A 15075-nucleotide genomic window follows, 5' to 3' on the forward strand; every position below is an offset into this window, starting at 1 on the left:
CTCCTTCTGTTAGCCTGTGGCTTCGCTTTTTAACATTTCAACGTTTATAAAGCGCAAACTGCTTCCAGTGCTCAACACCCAGCATTCTCCAAGTCGCTTCAAGCAGGGCTTTGAGCCATTTCCGAACACTCAGGAGATGGATGGACCTTCACTCGACTTGCCACAGCAATAACCACAAGAAGTAGTAAAATGTGAAAGTGCTCCAGAGCGCAAAATATTTTATTTAAGAATTTACAGTGTCAAATCTTACACTTAGGAAAGATAGCCGCTCCCAGCTCAGAGGAAGCCTTCTTGAATTAAGATGTTTGGCAGTCTCTACTGAAAGGAGAAAATAATCAGCAGCCTGGCTGAACTAGAGGAAGCCAAGTGTCTGACTAGGTTTCAGTCACAGAAGAGTAACCCACGGTGCTGCTCACCATGCCTGGAATTGAGTACGGACCACTATGCCAAGGTTTCCGATTCCCCCAAACAGCATTATGCTTCAGCTACGCATAACCCCCTTTAGACTAAATGTAAGGCTATCAAGATCTCAGAAAGGTGGCATTATTCAGGAAAAGAAAAAGTATCAGGGACCAACACCAGCAATTTCACATTCACATTATTTCTACTCATGAGCAGAAATTCAAGTAAAATCAAATAGTGTGGTGGCAAATTCTAAATAAAATATGGCCTAACAATTTAATAAATATTTAAAGTTTATTTCCCTCTTTGCAGATGATTCAGATTCTTCAGTCAATATGAACATTGCATATCACGGTTTTCAAGATTTCCTATATTAATCCTATAGATTTTAACGTCCATCAGTAGAGGTCTAATCCATCTACATTTAGTATGTTTGAAATTCAGCTGTTAGCTATTTAAGACCTTGGTTATTTTAGTAATGGAAATTCAAGAACAGTATTATGCTGATTCTGGCACTCAAGAGGAAAAGACAACTTTCAAGCTGTTACCACCTTAATTACACAGTGCCAGCAGTTTGAGAGAAAGCAAGTAACCGTATTGCACTTAAAAGAACACTCACTCATCAAATAGTACAGCATCAGCTATTATACAGAGAGCTTCTTTCAGACTATACAATTTGCTTTACAAGTAGTCTAAACCACAAACTACATACATACTAGATAAGATCCAAATCAAATTAGTATTAGATTACAGTCACAGTTTTCATTCGATATGGGTCAATTTATTTGGATGAGCTGTGGCCCCCTCCCCCCTTCAAAAAACAAACTAGCATGAGGCATTTCCCAGATGAACATCTTGAATTTCATACATTGACAAACCAAGTCCTGTTTTATAAGCATTACAATTGCGCATGGTCCTCTTAAGGCCACAGAGTGTTATGTTACAATGTGGACATGTTTTCCCCCACAATGGGAGGGGAGCATCCTTCAGAAATTAAGGAATCCCTGAAACTATGCCTTAAAGTCACACTAGTAGGTTTAAAATTTTTTTTTTTTTTAGGAATAAATTGCCTATGCAATTTATGAATAATTTTTGTAACAGACAGCAACTATTTCCTCCCTTATGTCTATTCTTTATCACAGCAAAGCTATTTCTAGCCAGTTCTTTAAAAGGAAGAGTTACATATATTTCATGTTTGGTAATGATTTATGTAGATGAGGTGCAAGTAGGGAGACCCATGAAAAAAATCACCCATCATTAAATTACTGTCCTGTCAACTGCAGCTAGTTCTGATACCATGTGCCATAAGATTGAATAGTTCTTCATATATTCAGAAGATGAATGAGAATTCCAAGCAGAGCCACTGTATTCTACTTCAGCGTTGGATACTTCCTCTGTCCAATTCTTCCTGGCCTTGAACTTCCAGTGACTGCAGAAGACTGAAAAAGAATAACAGGAATAAACAAAAAAAAAATATTCTGTAGAAGTGTCATACTGGAGACAAAATACAAGAAGTTGTCAGTAAAGTTTTGATCCCAACATTGTTAGCTTAAAGGAGCTAGATTGGTCCATGTGCACGTTTAACACCCTGCATGTGATAGTCCAGATTAAGCTAGTAAACCAAAATCAAACCGTATAAAAAATGAACAGGGTTGACATTCCCATCAGACAGGTTTGAATATCAAAGCTATATCACGTATGAGAGGTCTGCTGAAGCACCAAATTCTCACAATAATATGCTTTTATATAGTTCTCATCTGTATGGTTTCAACAAGGCAGGAGAAACTCATCCTGCAGTACTGAGAGCCTGATTCTATGTACACACACCTTTCCATAAAGGTGCCTAGGCTACAGTGAGACTGCCTCTTTTGTTACACTACTTTTTAACCCTTTAATCCTTCATACAGAAAACAGATGAAAAATACAGTGCCATTTGAGACATTCCAGAATGGGCAGCTGCTCATTCCATTATTTTATCTTGCAAAATTCTTAAGTGCTACAAAGGCAGAGAAAGAGAAGGAAACTCCGTGACAGACTGGATTATCTCACCATAAGGATCACCTGGGAATGGGAGTGGGGGAAGAAACAACTACATGGTAAAAATATCTGGGAGGAAAAAAAAGAAAATTTGTACTGATATTTAAGGCCACACCGAGTTACTTATTAAAAGGTAGACGTGGACTCAGCTCACTTAAAAAACAAGACGGTTCAGGATGACTGATTTACTCAAGCAACATTTAATTACTCGTTTGAACTCTCAGAGCTAACAAGTCTCTATCATTTTGTTCAATAGTTTAGTTCAAAGTAACAATGAGGCCTTTACTCACTTGTGCAAATTGAGAAGGATTGTAGAACTGTACTGTTCCTGCTGAAGGTCCCCCCGAAGGTGGTACAGCGGCAGGCTAGAAAGCAGATTATACTAAAGTTACAGAACTGCAGAGCTTCACTGCCTCTCAGACTTGGTTTGCTTAGTCATACAGAGAAAATATTCACAGTAATAATGCCAACAATATGGACAGAGCAGCATATTATAACAACTGCAAAAAGTGCTGGTACAGTTTGCATCCATTTCTTTAATATTATTTGCTTAATGTAGGAATTGGCAAAACAATGTCACATGCATAAACTGTAAATAGCTCTGAAAATCCAAGGCATGCAAAACCAAAACAAGACGTTGGTGCAACTTCACTGCATTAGTACCTTCTGTTTTTGTTAGTAGACCTCAGGACTTGCCCCAAAATAAACATTCTATGTCAAGTTTTGCTTTACTAAAAAGTATCAGGAAGAGTTTGTGTCACTCCTTTACAGTGACCCCACAGTACTCCCAGAACAGCAGAGATGAAGCATTCCTTTAATTCCTACAGGGGCTTTTGCAGATGAAACAGGCAATGGTATTATTACCAACTTGAGATTGGCAGCAGCAGAATGACAAGGTTTAGTTTGCATGGGTCATTTGGGAAGTGGTAGGTTGATTTGTCTTTGTTTGGAGTTTTTTTGTTTGTTTGTTTGTTTTTTTACATCAATTGACTAGTTTGGTAACCCAGGAAAGAGCTAATCAAAATTACTAAGTAAATCTTTTAGGAACACGAACATAAACAAAAAGCATGCCTGGATTACATGCATTATCATAAACACAAAAGTCTGAAGACCCTGTTTGAGTGTTAAAAGGAACACTGCATCATTAGTCACTTTGAATGTTATTTCTGTGAAATGAGAAGAGGGGAAAATGACTAAAAGTAGCATTAGTATTTGAGCAAATGCAAAATAAAGGGTGGAAAAGTAAACACGTTAACATAAATGAGAATGGCCAGCCACATGTACCTGATTAAAATGCTGGCTTACTTCACGTGATAATGAACTCATTGAACTAGAGCGCGAAAGCTACAAAACAGCAAGAACACACAAATACAAAAAAACACAAATAAAAAAGTCGTCATGCATGTCACTGCCCCAAGCTTTCAGTTGTTTTATTTAATTATAAAAGTCTCACTCTGCCAAAGGTTAAACCAACTTCAAGTTAAAAATGTAAAGCCAGAAGTTAGTTTAAATCAAAAGGACTTCCTAAAGCACAAAATTATGTAGATACAGAAAACATTTAGTAGGAATAAAGGTAATGTTACTCTGCCTGGCACACAGCAATCTATTTACCTCTTTGTGTCTCACATTTAATATTAGTGAAATTATATGCATGCACAGAGGCAAGAAGAGATCCTTAAAGTACTATTGACATTTTACTCTGAAAAGGCTTTTATAATTTACATATATCGAACAAGCAGATCACACCACAGAAAGTAGGACTCTGAGGCTGAACTTCTCATATGGACTTAGAGGTCTCTTCTGAGCAATTTTGGAGGCAGTCATATGACACCATCTTGCCTGGTCACGAGCAACTGCATCCATCATAGAATTATAGAACAACCCAGGTTGGAAGAGACCTTAAAAAAAATCATCTAGTCCCACCTTTGGTGGGAAAAGCGAGACCAGATGAGATTACCTAGCATCCTGTCCAATCGCATCTTGAATAAGTTACTTGCCACTTAGATGGCCCACGTTAAGAGCACTACAAAATAATGGTTAAAAATATGCAGCACGAGTCGTTAGCTAACCACTTTGAACCAAGTCTTAAGTCTTACCTCTCCTGATTGGAAGCCATCAGGGTTGGAAACAGGTAGCCCGGATCCAGGTGGAAGGATTGTAGGGTTTAAATACTAAAGAAAAACAATGCACTCTTTTTTTAATCTTAATTACTGTAACTCATTACAATGTTATTTCACCTTTCTGTTATATTAATCCCATTGCAGCAAATCAACACTGCAATACATGAAGTCAGATGAAAACATGCCGCATACGGCTACTTCCAGTGTTCTTGGTCCATTTCCTAACACATACTGCAAACGCAAAATGTGCAGTCCTGCCAAGTTGGGAAATACAACTCTTCATGGGCTTCCTACTTCTATTTTCACTTGTATTTCCATTCTCAAGTTCATAAACTAAAACATAGGGATTATGTTTGTGTATAACAACAATATGCTTTGTACATTTTGCAGCTATGAAGTTACTGTTGAGAATCTTAAGTTATTTTTATGAGAAGTTTGAACAATATATACAAGACGTTCTTTTTAACACACCTCTGGATCAGCAGCTGCAGCAGGTTCTGTGTTGGTTTGGTTTGCAACTGGTGTGTGCTCTGCTGCACCACTCCCTTCCATCGGCTGGGGTTCCCCTGGAACTACAAAGGAAATGGGATTTAGTCAGACACACCAGACCAGGGGGTTTGACTTCACAGAATAAGAAGCAGGGTCATAAGCAGAACTGAATTTGTATAATACCAGTCTTCTTCCGGGGAAAAAAAAAAACAGGCAATTTAAAGAGTGCAGTATTAGTATCTACAGATGTCTCAGTATTGTTACAAGTTTGCAAGCAGGAGATGCATACAGTTTACACAGAAACAGTTTATACAGATCAACTTGGTGCAAGGCAGCATGTAGCAAAAGCCAAAAAAACATTGTAAGCAAGTATGCTGGTAAGACCTCCCCCTTTCTTTCCTCAAACAGGGATACTGGAACTAAAAACAGGTGTCAGAAATGAGCACTAGGTATTTAGCAACACAGGAATACTATATAATTCAAATTTTGTTATTACGATGGCCTAGGTGCTCTGTATCGATTTTTTAAAAAATCAACCCCCAAAAATTAAAAAAAAAGACAAAAATGCAATCAAGACAAGCAAAAACCCAATCTCTTTTGTTTGCAGAGTGCAGAGCTGGGCTTTATTAACTTATTTTACTGCAGTTCCCAGACAGATTCCTCTTTAAAAGGGATTGGAGTTAGTGAGTCTGAATGCTGTGAAATATTCATTAAAGGCTACATAATACACACACTGGCAAAAGTGACTTTAAGGTAACCATAGAACCTCCTTACAAGTTTAACCACACACAACACACCTGAGTTTGGAACAAAGACATTTGCAGGAACTGGCATCGGTGCCAGCGGGGCAAATAGGTCTGCTGGTGCAGGAACAGCACCACTCGACTTGGTTCCACCTGGATTCAGAACATCGACATAACGGGCTCTGCTTCCTGCTAAAACAGAGAAATCCAGAAATAACAGAGATAAGTCTTGTGTTATTCATCTCCATGTCTATTTTCAACAGTCTGCTGGTTAAACTACCTTTCAGAATCAGAAAATAATGCTGCAGGGATACAAACAATAATATCCAAGTCACAATGTCATTGTGACAGCAATCACAATGCAGAAGTTAGGCACAAAGCCAGAAATAGCCACAGTTCCATGACATCACTGAGATGCCAACTGTTCCCGAACATCCCCAGAAAAGCCAAGAGTTTTGTCTTCATATTTTATGCAATAGAAAATTTGAAGTCTTCCATGTCTGTTACCTGCTCTTCTGGAGAAGATGTTGACAGGAGCACTAGGTGGACCTCCAGGCCCAGACGGAGCAGTCTGGGGAACTTTAGGAAATCCTGTTGGAGGTGGCGGTGGAGGTTTACTCTGCCAGGAGAACATAAAAGAAAAAAAACACATCATTGACTAAGAGTATTAAAAGGCAAGCGTCTGACTTCTCCTCTTCCTTACCTATTACAGAACACACAATGTTGGGTATACTGACATGCGTCTTGCTGTGTGGATCGATATTCCTTATCTCACTCCATATGATAACTCCTTATCTAATGTCAAGATATTTCTACAGCCCATCTACACTCACTCTAAAAGGAAGCATTTACAACCATGGTTCTCATCATTTGCTTATGCTTTGAAATAGCTCTTTACCAATAAGGATAGACAGGGTGGGTGATTTTCCTTGCTTTACAATGCGTTACGTTTTCAGAACTAAGGACTCTTCTTTACTTCCCCTCTCCCACTCACCCCCCTAGTCTGTTTTCAGCAAATCAATTAACAAGCTATTTTCCAGGTGGTATCAACGTGTATCAAGAGATACATTGAACTAAGTTTAGAATAAATTCCTTTGTAAACTCAGCCATAACAACTGGATCGACACCAGCATGTGAAGACATAAATGGTTTCATAAATACGTGGACTATACAAATACGTAACGTGTTGATTAGCTTCAAAATGTTGCACACTTTAAGCCAAATTCAGTAAAAGTCAGTAAAATTGTAAGCCAGTACAGATTTTAGTTTGAAGAAAAAAAGTCCTCAGTTTTTTACCTCTTCTTCTGGTTCATCCAAATTAACCCAGCGCTGTTTCTGTTCATCCCAAACAATCTACATGGAAACCAGAGTCAAAAATTAGCAGTCCAAACAAAGCTGGAATAAACACAATTTTTAAATTTTACACACATTTGTTTACTTGTTAAAACAAGGTTCATCTGTTATACGGGAAGCCTCTTTGAACCAATTAAAATGTACAAAGGTTTTTGTGATTTAGTGGACTTACGGATTTGTTTTTGTCATCTGGAAGGTGAGCTTCATTCTTTCCTTTCCCCATCAGCCAGCGAAACCAGTTTGCACCAGTCTAAAATATAAATACATCTATTTAGTTAATTTTCTCAACACTGTCTTTACAGGCAAATCAAAAGAATTTCATGCAATAATTAGTTTTCTGTTAGAGACTTCAACTGTAATATAAAAAACACCAGGAAAGATGCCCTCAGCTAAACTAAATTGTATCTTTCTGACAGACGGAAGAAAGAATTCAGAGGTAATGCCACAAATGAAAACTAGTCCTTATAAATGGCAGCCTGAGAAAACAGGGGAACAGGGCCAACGCACAGAAGTGGTGTAAGCAGAGGAAAATAAACAAGTAGGGGTAAACCCACTGTGGAGAATGGGAGTTGGATGAAAGAGAGGGTGTGTGTTTGTTTTTAACATGAAGGGAAATTGCTCTGAATTCATTCCCAGTGAAAACAAGTGGCTAGTACAGCAATGCTTCAGTGCATGTAGGGGCAGCTAGCGGTAGCACAAACTTTGATATGGGTGTATAAAAATGTCTAGATGTTGTAAAAGCCAAGACAATGTTACCACATATCCCGCAAATCTCCTCTACCTATGACTACCTCACTTATCAAGTTTACCTTTCTAGATGCTGTCTCTTTTTTTACTTCTTTTTTAGTCTCCTTCCCTACAGGAACAGGTGGAGAAGGAGAAGGCTGTTTTGCTGCAGAGTTGGATCTTTCTCGTCCCACAGAATGAGCAGAGGACTCTGAAGTCGTCCGTGACCTTCGCCCATAGCCCTGCATCACAAATATATGGGAAAGCACAAAGCCGTCACTGCTGGAGTGAACTGATTACACCATCTTGCTAAGCAAACTCTTTCTTTGAAAAGTTAGTAATAGGAAGAAATCCAAATACACCAGTAAGAAGTAAATGTAAATAAGAACAAAGACTTAGTGGAAGAAGCAGCCTGCTCATGGCATACCATATATGCTGAAGACTGAGATGCAGATCTGGATCTTCGTCCTGGTGCCTGGTTAGATATAAAGCCAGGACACGCTTAATAAACAAGCAGCTAAATATCCAACACAACATTCATTATTACAAATTCCCATATCATTCAAGACATTCAAGCTGGTTATTTGGGTACTTCTATGTCCTCTGACATGTAGGAAGGACAAAAAAAAGAGCTGATGTCTGGCCAAGTAATTACATGGTCATATAACTAATCCAATACAAAGTTAAATCAGGTCACTGCTGTGCACACCAATCAGCCCACAAGGGGAAAGATATAAAAATGCTGCACCAGACAGCAGTTGCTGCAATTCCACCCTCCCCCTCTATATTAGGCCAGTAGTTTTCTAATGGTCATATAGCAACTCAAACATTAAAAGAAATTAATCACTGTTTCTTTTGTTAGCATAGTTAAGAATTCTCCCCATCCTTTATCAGTAGCCATATGTATCCCTATTAAAAAATGTTTTAATTCCTTCAAACAAGAGACTGAAATAACTTCCAAGGAAATACCAACTCCAGCAATACTTAAACAGGGCAAATACTATACATTTTTAAAAAGGCTATCTGGATTTCAATAAACACCATGAATATTTCCAGTCATGACCAAGTGCTAGGCAATGCTGTGCTTTTAAAACTCAGTCACAGAACTGTTCTTTATGGCCTGGCTGTCTCACATGTATGCTACAAGTTCTTCTGGGTAGGAAAAATTGTTTTGGAAGATGGGAAAGGAAGACAGGCCAGTGAAAGAAAAAATAAATTCTTCAGACAACAGCCTGGTTTCCCCTGCTCAATTAAAAAAAGGAATTAAAAATGGCCAAAAGTTCTATACTAGTTCATTATTTATCCCAATGAAGAGAAGGAGAATGGGGAAGAAAAATTAAGCTTCAAATCTAGATGAAGAGCAAGACAGACCCCCAATACACTTTGTGATTGCAAAGACATGCAACATAGCTGACGTGCTGAAGAGCTGTATAAAATAAAGGTACCATGCTAGCCATTCTGTTATAGAAATCCTCCTCTCTCTGTTCGGGGAAAGAGTTTCGTGAAGGAGAATCTGGAGGAATTCTCTGCATTCCTTAAAAAGCAAAATTAGACTATGTTAGTGGGGAAAAAACACACAACTAAATGCTTTTAAAATAAAGTTTTTCACTAGTTCTGAGTTTTGTGCTATTAAGAACCTGACCTTTTACAGAACAAGAAGTTTAGCTGCTGTGATTTTTTGTTTCTCCTGCATGGGTATTGTTTGATCTAGATATAGGTTAGAGCAGGGTGAGCAATGCAACCATCAGAATGGAGGCAATATAGTGTTCTTCACATCTCTAACACAACTGTCAATGCATCCATCCTTGCCTTCACACATCACGTTCTGCTGTCACAGGATTAAAAATTAAGAAGGTGCTAACGCCCAGAGACAGAAATCCCTGATGCTCCGATCACAGACCTTCAAGACAGAGCCAAGTGGCAATTGCAGTGCATTCACCAATTCCATGGTACAGAAAAAATTGCCTGGTTTATGTCCAAATCATAACTTGCTGATTCTGACCTCTCTTTTAAACTAAGCCAATACTAAGTGAATACTAAAGCTTTCCACAGATGTTTCTGTAACCTTCCATTGTCTTATTAAACTTAATTACCCAAGACTTGTCTCGCTATTTCATAAGTTTTGAGATGTTTTGTATTAACCGCCCAAACACTTCATTCCCCTAAGATTCCAGACCTGTTTCCAGGTTTGTCTGCTCCTCTTCCCGCGATTCAGTGTCTTGCGGTGGCCCTCCTGGTGGTAGTGTTGACCCTAAATACAGCGGTGATGGCTCAGCTCCATACTGATTTGAAAATCCTGGAGGTGCAAAGCCAGGGCCTGGACCAATGGGCTGAGAAGCCACTGGGTAGAAGGGGACACTTCGGACGGCTTCCTGGTCACCAGGAGGAATCACAGCAGCTGACCCATCAAGTATAGCCTGAGGTGCTAAGGCACAAAATAAAGTTAAGAGCTGTAACTAAACAGAACCTTTCATCCTGCGAATAAGACGAAATAACGCAGAAATTAAATTTCACTGTTTCTACCACCCTGTTAAATGATTTCTTATACTAGAAACCCAAAACATTTACTTTCTCTCTTTGTCATGAAGAAACATATGAAACATCATAAAGAAGGATATGAGACACTAACCTGACGGCATCAGCTGCACACTTTGTATCTGTTGAGACATATTGGGTAATAAGGATGCTAACAATGCATTTTCAGTGCCTGGGCCCGTGTCATGGCCAACTCCTCCTCCATCATATTGGCTGGTATGGTCTAATTCAGAGCTTGGTGTGCTACATGGATATTGTTGTGGTGTGGATCTGTCTGTGTTATAAGCTATTGCACCCTCCTGCACAAAAAAAAAGATTAACTCTACCAGATGTTAAGTTCATAACTAAAGAAATATATAGAAAATTAAATCTTAGGGTGATTACACCATAATTTTTGTTGCCGCTGTTTTATTGAACTGTTAGGGCAGTTTTCATATCTCTAACGGACCTCCTTCAATAAATATTTCTCCCCTTCCATTCTGTTACAATTTAGCTATACTAATTCACACAGCATTTTTGCTTTTTCTCCCTCCCCCCCTTACTGGCAAGCAGATCATCTGCTTACAACAGGAGTTGCTGCATTAGTTCCTTAATGAGCCTTGCAATTCTCCTCGCATTACAGTACTAAGAAAAATGTTATGTAACATACATTAACCTTTAAACTACTCAGTACTGTATCTTAAGGCACTAAAGTGTGATAAATCCACTTATCTTGAATTATGATACCTGTATTTTATGACATGAATATATCATGAGGTAATCACTTCTTATGTTTCTGTAATTAGCAATACGAATAAAACTATTCAAAAACTGGATTTACACTAATCCTTAGAAGGGAATAGTTCATGTTGGAAAGTACATTCTTTACCTTAATCTGTCCATCCACGTGACGAAGCCTTACCAACCAGGAAGGTTCAACTAGAGATTCCTGTTCTGGTTTCTCCTTTATCTGTGGATCAAACAGGCGCAGTTGCGATGACATCTAGAAAAAGAAATCATTGTAAAATTTCAGTTAACCAGCAACCAAAAGGCAACTTTAGCCACAGCATATCACCCACAGCATGAAGCTACAAATACTTAATTCTTCCGTATGTTACCTGGATTAGCTGGCCAATAAGTACAGGTGAATAGTAGTGTGGATCTTTGAGGACAGTTCTGGAAATCACTTCACAATAATGGAAGGCCTGAGCAGCAAGTCCCATTTCAGCAAGTCGGCAAGCATAGATAAATTTGAAAACCTATGGAACGCAAGCAGGTCAAATAAATCAAGCAGTCAGAACATTCTTGGGAGCACCAAATGAAAGGTAATTTGTAGTTTCAGCCAAAAGTTCATATGTTCCATTATCATGTTTACACTAAGCAGGTAAAAAAAAAAAGTCTGAAAAAAGCATTCAATACTCCTCTTCCACTAACTGTATCCAGTGGAAGTAATTATTTGTCTACAGGTAGCATCAACAAATCCTGCTAGATTTTTCTTTTGGAATATAGAGTTATGGTAACAACAGAATTTAAAATTCTGAAGTTCAGAATGCACAGATGAAAAATGTAAAAAGACGGATTAAGTGACAAAATAGGGAAAAAGCTATCTTGCGCTATGCTACCTGTAAATATTTCCAGCTACCATGGATAAAGTGTCTTCTACACCGAATAAAGCACATATGAGAGATGAACACCTCACATAAAAGCTGCCAAAATATATGAAATATCTCTTCACCTGGAAATTGGGCAAGCAGCCAGGCTGAGTTCCTAGTGACTGTGCGTATTCATAGGCTTCTGTTCTTTGAATGGCTTCATTGGTGGCAAACTTAAAAAATGGCAAGCTATTGGGGAATAGGAGAAGAAAAATAATACTTGACATTCAGATCAAATATAATCAATAAATACAGATCTGTCAATTAGAAATAAAGTCAGAAAGGTAGCTCTTAAACATACAGTATGGGAAACTTCAACTCCTTGAACAAGGACAGGGCATCAGACAGTTCTCAAAGACTGCTGTAGCTAGTTATGACGAGGGGAGCTGTGCAACTCAGTCTTGCCAGCTATTAAGTTTTTATTTTTTTGCATCAAAAAGGGATATTAAAAAAAGGAAAGCCAAACCTATGATTTGATCCAATTAGGACAAGTTTTGTTGTCTTCCTTGTGTAAACTCCAAAACCAACTTGGGCCATAAGGTAACAAAAGTGAGCAGCATCAAGCAATCCTTTAGAAGCTGTAGGGAAATAAGTGACAGAACTCAGAATATTTTGTCTTGATGACACATCATAATTCAGTGGCCCACACTGTTTTGGCTTTGTACTTAAACACCTTCACGGCACAGACAAGCCTGCATAGAACTGTTCCACTTTACATTTTACATAGCAATTGCTGCGTAAGTGCTGAGTAATTAAAATTTTTCAAAAAGCTTTTCCTTCAATCATCACCAGTTCATCCCCCAGGACTTACCAAGAGTGTCTCCCATGGTTGCAATGGTCCGGGATTCCAAGTCCACATTGTTTGTCAAGTTGGATAACACCATTGCTAGATGAGGCCTCCAGTCTCCCCATTTCTCATCTCCACAGCACTAAAATGAGAAGAATTAATTAGTCAAATCAGTGACTGAAGCTCTGCATGGTTAAGTGTTTAAACCTAAAAAAGGACAAGTTATTTGACTGTCTAGGAAAAGCACATGGAAAGATTACTGTTATGAACTACACTACTCACTGCAGTACCCTGTTAAGACTCAACTGCAGCTCACACTCGAATCTTACCGTGGATGCAGCTGGCATCCTTCCAGACATGAGCTGGTAAACAGTCTGCAGAGGGTCATTAATCGGGAGACTGTTGGCAAATCTACAGAGACATTATACAGAAAACCAAAACAACAAACATTGGGTAAGCAGTTAAAATGTATTTGAACACTCAGTCACAGCTTATCTTGCTTAGTTTAAGACATGGAAGCGCTGCTTGAAAATATTACATCGAATAAGCAATTGCCCCCAGTGGATAGTATCCAAAAGCAAAGTATTATTAATTACCTGGATCTGCCACTTTGACATATATCAATCCAAGCTAGGAAAAACCTCATGATTCTCCCCATGCCAGATGACTAGACTTAGTACCTGATTTCACAGGCTCAGGAGGCAGAAAGTTTATCTGTCTATAGACAAAGCATGCATGAACACATCAACAGAAGTTGACAGTTGTTTTTTTGTGCTACCCCCACACAAAGCCTGACTAACAGCACCTGTCAAGCTAGCTCATGGATTACTGTGGTTAAAATATCCTTTAAATGGAAGGAGTGCATAGAATAACTTCTCAAGTTTAAGTTTATGGCCTGAAGACCTCAGAATAAAAAGCAACAGCTTATACGAATCAACTGAACACAGAGGTAAAATTAACGCATAATTCTTGCATGAGGTATTAAAGATAACTCATGATTTTGACATTAAGATGTCTGAAGCACCAGATCACTCATTAGCAGAATAGGTAGACCATATCATATTAATCAATAACAAGCAAAACTGTACCTGGTCATAACTCTTGCATGTGTTCTGCTGTCCATCTTGCTGGCAAGTAGCAGAGCATGACCCCATAAGCCATGCTTCATCGCCGATTCCAAAGCATCCTAAGTTAATACAGAAATTAGTTTCCCGGGTTAGCTTAACATACTACTCAGTAAGAGTGATTTTTTTACAGTAGTATTTTGACTGAATGAAAAGTGTTTGTTTCGGTCATATGCTAACACAAGAAATATAATTGTTTTATTTTATAAACTGTAGGACACAACATTTTTTCATCAGTGCAGCGCAGTGTTATGAAATACACACTGCAAGTAGCAAAAATGATTTTCACTGATGCTTAGAGCTTTCAGATATTTGAAAAATAAGTAAATAAGACATAGTGTTTGAATATAAGCATTCACCTTCTTACGGCCATAAAGCAGCAACTCTCTGAATCTCTCTGTCTCTTTTTCAAGACTGTCAATTGTGGTTATAAGACTATCAGTGAGAAATGAGAGCTGGGCTTCACCAGATTCCTCTTCTACTTGTTCCAAAGCCTCATTAGTGAAATCGATCAAATTTGCTTCATTAGGGGACTTTCCAGGAAGCCATACTGTTTTATGATCTCGGAGCAAAAGTTCAGCCAAGTCTGTTCCCACAACAGTCTATAATGTGTGGTAGGGGGAAAAAAAAAAGTTATTTCAACATCGCCTTCATGTTATTTTCAACAAGATTTGACTATCAACACCTCCGAGCACAAGTGACCAGATTACCTGTTCCATCAACCTATGAACCGTTTGTTACAGGTAAGTCACTGTACACGTATTACTTCTACATAAATGCCACTTTCTGTATAAAAGATTTTAGGAAGGACAAAAGTTCAAGCAGTGAAACATACCCCATTCTGCCTGCACAACAGAACAATGAAGTCCCAAAGCAGACTTGCAGATTCTTTGTCGATTAAATTTTCATTCTTAAAGCACTGTGTAGATTTATTTTGTGCAAAATTAATAACATCCACTTTATGGGTGTCATCCCTGGAAGAAGAAAAAAGCATTTAATGAGACAAATGTAAAACATTCAGATCATTATTGTGCCTAGTATGAGGAACAAATTTAAAGCTCACCTACCATTTATACAAGTGAAAAACAACAAATATTTAGAGTTAGTTTAAATCCTGTAATCTACAAT

At 38.4% G+C, this 15075-nt stretch overlaps 1 protein-coding gene across 18 annotated transcripts in view; it reads right to left on the reverse strand.

The window, feature by feature from the left end:
* Positions 1-190: 190 nt before the first annotated feature.
* SEC16A (SEC16 homolog A, endoplasmic reticulum export factor) overlaps positions 191-15075 on the reverse strand; it is a 30224-nt gene continuing 15339 nt past the window's right edge. For 6 of the 18 annotated variants that reach the window (XM_035555207.2, XM_035555222.2, XM_035555218.2 and 3 more), the window contains 23 exons: positions 14783-14921; positions 14307-14549; positions 13912-14009; positions 13153-13234; positions 12848-12965; positions 12503-12614; positions 12120-12225; positions 11503-11643; positions 11274-11387; positions 10500-10704; positions 10047-10295; positions 9316-9404; positions 8298-8345; positions 7954-8112; positions 7317-7394; positions 7088-7144; positions 6299-6410; positions 5846-5983; positions 5031-5131; positions 4536-4610; positions 3724-3783; positions 2730-2804; positions 191-1841 (listed from right to left, as the gene is read on the reverse strand). In XM_035555207.2, coding sequence (XP_035411100.1) covers positions 1773-1841; positions 2730-2804; positions 3724-3783; positions 4536-4610; positions 5031-5131; positions 5846-5983; positions 6299-6410; positions 7088-7144; positions 7317-7394; positions 7954-8112; positions 8298-8345; positions 9316-9404; positions 10047-10295; positions 10500-10704; positions 11274-11387; positions 11503-11643; positions 12120-12225; positions 12503-12614; positions 12848-12965; positions 13153-13234; positions 13912-14009; positions 14307-14549; positions 14783-14921 — 2668 coding nt within the window. In that variant the 3' untranslated portion in view covers positions 191-1772. The remainder of the gene's footprint in view (positions 1842-2729; positions 2805-3723; positions 3784-4535; positions 4611-5030; positions 5132-5845; positions 5984-6298; positions 6411-7087; positions 7145-7316; positions 7395-7953; positions 8113-8297; positions 8346-9315; positions 9405-10046; positions 10296-10499; positions 10705-11273; positions 11388-11502; positions 11644-12119; positions 12226-12502; positions 12615-12847; positions 12966-13152; positions 13235-13911; positions 14010-14306; positions 14550-14782; positions 14922-15075) is intronic. The other 12 variants (XM_035555223.2, XM_050714548.1, XM_035555220.2 and 9 more) reach the window with 5 other exon arrangements.

This window comes from Cygnus atratus, chromosome 19, assembly GCF_013377495.2.
Source record: "Cygnus atratus isolate AKBS03 ecotype Queensland, Australia chromosome 19, CAtr_DNAZoo_HiC_assembly, whole genome shotgun sequence".
NCBI classification, from domain to species: domain Eukaryota; kingdom Metazoa; phylum Chordata; class Aves; order Anseriformes; family Anatidae; genus Cygnus; species Cygnus atratus.